Source organism: Heteronotia binoei, chromosome 5 (genome assembly GCF_032191835.1).
Source record: "Heteronotia binoei isolate CCM8104 ecotype False Entrance Well chromosome 5, APGP_CSIRO_Hbin_v1, whole genome shotgun sequence".
Taxonomy (NCBI): Eukaryota; Metazoa; Chordata; class Lepidosauria; order Squamata; family Gekkonidae; genus Heteronotia; species Heteronotia binoei.
In genome coordinates this window covers 83,593,960-83,596,107 of record NC_083227.1, presented here as the reverse complement: position 1 = coordinate 83,596,107, position 2,148 = coordinate 83,593,960, and the positions used below count along the sequence as shown (strand labels likewise).

The 2,148-nt window shown below is 61.6% G+C and overlaps 1 protein-coding gene across 1 annotated transcript; it reads right to left on the bottom strand.

Annotated features, from left to right (window-relative positions):
- Positions 1-766: 766 nt before the first annotated feature.
- On the bottom strand, positions 767-1,620 carry LOC132572542 (histone H1.10). Its single transcript, XM_060239702.1, has one exon. It carries the CDS (start codon positions 1,446-1,448, stop codon positions 780-782), a length of 669 nt encoding a protein of 222 aa, XP_060095685.1. The 5' UTR covers positions 1,449-1,620; the 3' UTR covers positions 767-779.
- Positions 1,621-2,148: the final 528 nt, after the last annotated feature.

Here is a 2,148-nt window from a genome sequence, read left to right as displayed (position 1 = left end):
CACACACACACACGCGGGGTGGGGGGAGGAGGCAATTGAAGACAAGACCCGAAAAGGCAGTACGACATCGTCCAGATGAGGCAAACAGCTACACCCGCCCACCCTCCCGAGCCTGGCAACAGCGATCGCCCTGCAGCGAAGATGCAGGTCTCCCCAAGGCAAAACTTGGTCCCATGGTCCCGCCCGCCCACCCCCAGCCCCCCATGCAACGTCGCCCGCACTTTGGAGACCGCCCCCCCCGAATAAGTGCTGCTAGGAAGGAAAAGCCCAGCCTAAAACGGACCGTTGCCATGACGGCACAGCTGCATCAAAAAGGGGGGGCGGGCAGCGTTCCTATTCAAACATTCACAAGCTTCCCAAAATAGCCCCCCCCCCCTAGGATCGGGTTGTGGGGTTGGAACCGTGTCGCACTCCCAGACTTGGACGAAAAGGGGTGGAAAGAGAGGGTTCCTTTAAAGCCGGTGGTAAAAACGCCCGCCCTAAGCCCGAAAACCAGAAGCGCGGTTGAAGAGCCGCCTTCTCTGATACCCCCACCGAAGGGGCGCTGGCAGGGCAGTGGAAGGGGGAAAACCCACCCCAATGAAAAGGCTGCAAAATGGGTTCAGCGAAACAAAACCGAAGAGGGTAACGTGGCTCTGCGCCTGGAGCCAGAGTCAATGTCTTGCGGTCCAGAGTCCTGGGCAGAGGAGTCGAAGGAGTGTGCCCTCTCTCTGCCCCAAGTGCTAGATTAGGGAGGGGGTATCTTCTGCGCCCCCTTTCCCCCGCCCTCCGCGAGGGTTTCATTTCCTGCTCTTGAGCGGTTTGGGCTTCGCGGACTTCTTCACCTTCTTGGCGCTGGGGGAGGCGGCGCTCTTCTTGGCAGCCTTCTTGGCCGCTTTCACCTTGTCCTTTTTAGCCGAGCCGCCGGCGGCGCCTTTCTTGTGCGACTTCTTCTCCGGCTTCTTGCTCTTGACGACTGGCTTCTTCTCGGCCCTGCGGGAGGTGGACGCCGCAGCCACCGCCGCCTTCTTGAGGCTCTTGGCGTGGGAGGTGCCGCCGGCGCCCCCTTCGCCGCCCCCCTCCAGCTTCTTCTTGTTGAGCTTGAAGGAGCCGTTGGCGCCAGTGCCTTTCACCTGCAGCAGGGTGTCGTTCTGCACCAGCGCCTTGATGGAGTACTTGAGGTAGGTGCGCCCGTTCTGCTGGTCGAACCAGGCCACTTTCTTGGCTTCGTTGTAGATCTTGGCCAGCGAGGAGCCATTGCGCTCGCCCAGCTTGCGGATCGTCTCCACCACCAGCTGGCTGTACTTGCCCGGCTGGTTCTTTTTCTTGTTGTTCTTCCTCTTCTTGGAGGGAGAGAGAGACGAGCCGCCCGCCTTGGCTCTCTTGGACGCCCCTTTCTTCTCGGGAGCCAGAGGCGCCTCTTCAGCCTCAGTCAGGGGCAGATCGGCCTCTTCTAGTTCAACCGACATGATGCGAAACGCGAACGCCGGAGTTTCTGCAGAAGAGGCTGGGGCAAAGAGAAGGGTACGAGCTGCTCAGCTTCAGCGCTTCTTTGGGGAAAGGAGAGGAACGCCCCAAACCTGAGTCGAAGCTGCAAGTGGAGAGGAGCGCAACTCTCTACTCCTGCTCTGCAAAGCGATCTGCCTGGGCGGGCTCGGATGCAGCTCCTTATATGGGCAGGGAGCGGACCGTGTTGAGAACAATAACAGGCAGCGACGGGGCCGGCTCCAAGTTGTGCTTTTTGCGGCCCCTTTGCCAGGCTCTCCCTCCAGCGCCTGAGGCCCCAGAGACCGGTTGTCACTGCCATCCCCTGCCCCCGACGGTGCCTGATCGAGCTGCCCATGTGCCACACCTCCCCAGGGCCCGGAAGGGCCCCCCCGAGGCGATTTTAGGGACGCACCCTATGCTGGGAAGAGACAGAGGATGGGGGCGCCCTGTCTAGAGAGCTCTCTGCTCCCCGGAAAGGGCCGCCGGTCCCAGCGGACGCACGTCGTTGGCAGAAAAGAGGCTGATGAAGACCTCTGGCCGGTCGTGGGGCGTCGGTGATCCTTGGGTGGCGCCCTAGGCCGGGGTTAATTTGTTGTAACTAACACACTGGACGCCCTCACGTGGTCGGCTGCAGCAGCACGGAGCGGGAGAGCGGATTCCAGGGGGTCCCCGCCCGATTTG

Bases quoted from the DNA above. Each gene is read 5' to 3' on its own strand.
- LOC132572542 (XM_060239702.1), bottom strand. From the start codon at position 1,448: ATGTCGGTTGAACTAGAAGAGGCCGATCTGCCCCTGACTGAGGCTGAA.